General features: G+C 31.3%; 1 protein-coding gene across 1 annotated transcript; it reads right to left on the bottom strand.

Moving 5' to 3' along the window:
• Positions 1 to 3,575: 3,575 nt before the first annotated feature.
• LOC149202006 (disease resistance protein L6-like) lies at positions 3,576 to 4,591 on the bottom strand. The gene is made up of 2 exons (XM_089401436.1): positions 4,143 to 4,591; positions 3,576 to 3,954 (listed from the first exon to the last, which is right to left on the bottom strand). The coding sequence occupies exons 1-2, from the start codon at positions 4,589 to 4,591 to the stop codon at positions 3,576 to 3,578; spliced, it is 828 nt and encodes a 275-aa protein (XP_089257562.1).
• Positions 4,592 to 5,510: the final 919 nt, after the last annotated feature.

Here is a 5,510-nt window from a genome sequence, read left to right as displayed (position 1 = left end):
AAAAAGAAGTTCCTCTTTGAAACTTTAGTCACTCCTGCTATCTTATATGGCTGTGAGGTTTGGGGTTGCAGCATCTCCAGAGAATCATGGAGAAAGATTGAGCAAATCCAGAAGCGTTTTATAACTTATAACCTGAAAATTAAAAGTAATACACCCTATCTTATTCTCCTTATAGAAGCAGGTCTTTCCCCTATTGAGAGCGTAGCTATGCTTAGGTTTCTGTTGTACAAGCACAAAATCAGTAACATAGACGGTCATAGACTTCCTAAGCTAGCTTTAAATTCTAGCCAAAACCACCTAAGGCTCAATCGAGGGTGGCATAAAGACACAAGGGCCTGGTTAAACTATTGGGAGATCAACGAAAATGATGCATTGCAAAACATAAATAACATTCAAGATATTGTTACTTCTAAGTTCAAAGAAAAAATGTGGTGTGAGAAAGACTTAGCGGCTAAAAGAAAATTAAGTTATTATAAGAAAGTCATCAACCCCACCCTAGAAGATCAAAAGTATCTCTCTATTTTAACTAGCTCAAAGAAGAAAATTAATATAGCAAAGATTAGAACGAATTCTCAAGAGCTCCATAGTGAAACAGGTCGTTGGGCAGTTCCTAAAACGCCATGGACGGAAAGGATTTTCCATATATGTGAGAATAGGAACATCGAGGATGAAAACCACTTCCTCTTAGAATGCCCTGCGTATAACCACATTAGATCTCAGTTTCACAATCTTTGTTACAATACTGACCTTCCTAGCCTTTTACAATGTCAAAATTATAGTGAGCTCGGGAGGCTTCTCTCCAAGTTTTTTGAGCATAGGAATAAAATCTTAAATCAAAATAGGTAATTTGTTTCTTTGGGTCCGATAGACCATTATTTGGTCTCAGCGGACGTTAATCATCATCATCATCATCATCATCAATATTCTAATTCACTATATTTTTTTATTTTTTCTAAGTGTGGTTCACGAACACCCTGGTCAGTGTGAGTGGTCGTTATCTACACGGAAAAATCTGGGCTAATCACCCCTCAGCGTACTCGCAAAACCTAACCCTAGGGGCTTCTGGTGCAATCAACCGTGTGACCTCCCGAGGCACGGTTTTTGACCAACTAAGCTAACCCTTGAGGTTATTCCAATTCACTATATTATTTCAATAATAATTACATGTATAATATATTTTAAACTATTATACAGATCAATATAATAATAAATAAATAAATATTTATTATTTATAAAACATAAATTAATTAATTTATGAAATTTAGTTTTTATTACGCTCGGCAAAACTTAATTATGAAACGCCACTCATAAAAAGTGAAGGCAGTTATACAATTACGGTTAACAGTAATAATATAATAACCACCCCTTCCCCTTTGTGATATTCGAATATTCCTAAAGCGGATGGAATAGCTTGGTGAAGCAACGTCACCTCCGATAATTCAATGAGAATAGGATACAATAATTCAACCAGAATAGGATACCATTATTTTTATTTGATACAGTCGCAAATCTAACTTGTGTTTTCTGAATTATTCCAAACTATTTTTCCATATAACCATGGAGAGGGCATCACAGCTGACCCGAACGGAATGGAGGCGGACTTTGAAGCAGCCAATTTATGGCAGGCGTGTCCAGTGAAGCCGCTTCATCTCCGTTCATGAAATCTCTGCAAGTAGTTTTCAACGGAAAATCAATATTTATTTTTGTGTTTCTTTTTAATGGTGAGTGTTTATGAAATGACACTGTAGATCATGGCGCCCACTATCTAATAAAACATTTCAATTAAGCATGTAAATTCGCCCTACCTCAATTGAATAATAAGGTTTTTTTTTTTTCCGAATGAACAATTTAATGGTAGAAGTGGTGTCTTCTCACACACATAATTTTATTAAAAATAATTATATCTGGAATTTTGCAAGAGTTTACACCCAAACAACAAAACACTCCTGCAATGAGCTATTTATAAGTTCAAATGTCCTAATTACTTCTAATTATGGATCACTTATTAAATAACAAGTGTCCACTTACAATAAATGCTATTCAAACAACTTGCTAACAAATCTCCTAAATTAAAGCCTAAGATACTACACATTTGTAGAATCAAATTTTTTACAACAATATACTAATTATAAATGTGTCCATTAAATAATTAAATATTCTAGATTAATAATTATTAATTTAATATCTTAAATTAATAATTATTTTATTTTAAATTATAATAATATTTCTTTTTAGATTATCTGACACAACTTCGCTATTGAATTGGTTCATTGACCATAACCTAGTTTCACTAGATCGTTTCAAATTTTTTTTGCAAAAAATTATTAAATGTAGGGCAACATTTCAAAAATCTAAAGCAATTATAGACTTACAGTTTATAATTATTTAGAAGATGCATCCGTCAAGCATATTCTTTTGAAAAACAATCTAGATCGTCGATTATATATATATATATATATATGCAACGTCATCCATAAGAAATCAAAATAAGAGGTCTTCACATATTACCAAATTGGAAATATTAAAATATAATATTTAAAAGTGTATTATAATATTTAAAAATATTTTACTAACATTAGGAATTTTAATATTCTTTATTGGAATATTCTTTACTATTTTATAAAAAATCTATCTTTGGTTATAAGAAAAATCAATTCCATAATTCTATAAAATTTAAATGAAAATTATACACATTATTATTTAATTTAATTTCAAATTAATTATAAGAATACCTTAAATCGTTACTTCAAATGAAAATATTATTGTTTTTTCATATTTACATTAACACATTGCATAATGAAAAATAAACACTAACTTCCAATACACATTATTATTTAACTTAATTTCAAACTAATTATAAAAATAATTTAAATCGCGACTCTAAATGAAAATATTATTGTTTTTTCATATTTACATTAACACATTGCATACTGAAAAATAAACACGAACTTCCAATCATATTAATTTCAAACTAATTATAAAAATAATTTAAATCGCGACTCTAAATGAAAATATTATTGTTTTTTCATATTTACATTAACACATTGCATACTGAAAAATAAACACGAACTTCCAATCATATTAATTTCAAACTAATTATAAAAATAATTTAAATCGCGACTCTAAATGAAAATATTATTGTTTTTTCATATTTACATTAACACATTGCATACTGAAAAATAAACACGAACTTCCAATCATATTATCAATAGGAATTTTTTTATTAAACACTTTAACACCACAATAGGAATTTTTTTTAATTATTTTTTTAAATATGTTTTTATATATCTTTTTCATATAAATCAATAATATTTTCCCCTTTCAAAATAAAATTATAAAATAAATATAAATAAAGAAGGCCATTTTAAAATAAAGAATAAAACAGAATCTGTTTTATTTTTCCTTAAAATATATTAAGGATAAAGTAAATATGTAACCATGATGACTAAACATCCGTTAACAAACCTAAACTAAACAAGGGGACTACGCAGTACTTATGATACGCTTAAGACTAACCTTTTGAAAACATCAATCATCTTTTCCATAAAAATGGAAAACTGCTGCCAATTAGACTGCTACAAAACGAAATTTAGGGGATTTCCAAAAACATCCTCAATTAGAGCCGGCCCATCTTCATCCAGCTCAAACAGCCCAGCAATGGGCGGCCCATCTTTATCCACCTCAAACAGCCCAGCAATGGACGGCCCATCGTCATCCACCTCAAACAGCTCGCTTACAGCCGGCCCATGCGCCTGAAACACCTCGCTTAGATCCGACATATCGTCGTCTGGCTCAGGTGCCACTGCAAATTCTTCTCTACTGTATTCCTGACAAAGTTTTAAGTCCTCCAACTCAGCTGCGCTGGCACGTAACTCCTCCAGCGCAACGGGTGATCCCTCTTTCAAATTCTGCAAAACAGTGTTCACAATTTTCTCCAGAAATTCCCAATGGTCGCTGGAAAAACAAACCGGTTCATTAAAATATAGCCATTCGAATATTTCCATTATCGATTTCAAGAATATTTCAGATTGAATATTTCAAAAAAAATACAAAGCAAAATCAAGGTAAACAAATTCAACAAAGATTGATAAATTAAGCAGATTATTAAGTAAGAGAAAGCTAGAGATGAGTAATGTATTTACGTTTCCTTCATTTTGAATTCGAAGCCTTTACGATATGAGGCTTGCGCCAGGGAATCCTCCCATCTTTTGGTCTTTTCGAGGGGTTCTCTCCCTCTGTGTTTTTCAAAGGCCTTCTGATAACATCCTTTTTCAATGTGACGGAGAGCCGACGGATCAATGTCAAAGAAGACAGGAATAAGATTCCGTCTGCATTTGATAATGAGATCCAATTCATCCAAGCACCATTTCGATTCTGCATACCCCTCCGAGAATATGGCAACGTGAACAGACGAACTTTTAATCCCTCTTTCAATTGCTAATTTCACATCGACTCCGTAGGAAATCTCCTCTCTATCGAGGAAGACGCCCAGATTGGGATTTTTAGCTATGAGTTGACGATAAATGGAGCTGGCCAGCAAATTCTTCGTGTCCGTTCCCCTGTGATTTAAGAACACGTGATATTGCTTCATCAGAGCTACCTCCAAAAAAAAATGTAAAAAAAATGGGCCGTTTCGAGAGTGAGAGAGATAGAGATATAAGCAATGCGGAAAAATGGACGAAAATGAGCAAAGAATGAGGACGACTGCGAGAGAAATCGATGAAGCAACGCTAAAAGATCGACGAAAATGAGCAAAGAAGAGATAAAGTATTTAAAGTGGGTTTAGTTCATGGATAGATAAAAGTAAGGGGATACCACTACTAATTGGAAATGAGGTCTTACTGGAACTCAAGTAGCTGTATGTTAAGATGCTGCGTATAATAATATTATTTTTAGTTTAATGCCAGTGTACCGGGTAATGGATTGGAGACTTAATATATTTGGAATCCGTTAGGTTGGCCATCCGTCGGCATTGGGGACGGACGACATTGACTTTGTAGCTGGTCCTGCTTCAGCGAAACTGCAATCTGAATAAGTACATTCCATCTTTCAAGGATTGGATTAATCGGAGAAATTATTTTATATTATGTATTTATTGTTGAAAATTATTATAGAATATTTAATATAATATTAATTATATAATTTTATAGGGTTTAATGATTAAGAGTATATGTTTCTTCTTAATTATAGATTTAAAAATAGAAAAAATAAAATAATATATTTCGATAAATTTAGCAATAAAATTATTATATTATTAATTTTATTATTATTCCTTGTTTTGTTTTGTTTTTTATATATATATATATATATATATATATATATATATATATATATATCCCAGAAATTTTACCATGGCAACGGGAATCCCAGATTAAAATCTCTCTTGGCTCGCACCCGATCAAGGGTTCTTCTTTCATATTATTAATTGTATTATTATGAACGGTTTATTAATTAAAATTATTATATACTTTTTATAAAATAATTTAGATTATATATATATATATATATAT

Source organism: Pinus tabuliformis, chromosome 2_1 (assembly GCF_031772625.1).
Source record: "Pinus tabuliformis cultivar Carrire ecotype Pingquan chromosome 2_1, CPIR1, whole genome shotgun sequence".
NCBI classification, from domain to species: Eukaryota; Viridiplantae; Streptophyta; class Pinopsida; order Pinales; family Pinaceae; genus Pinus; species Pinus tabuliformis.
This window is presented reverse-complemented; position numbering and strand designations above follow the sequence as displayed.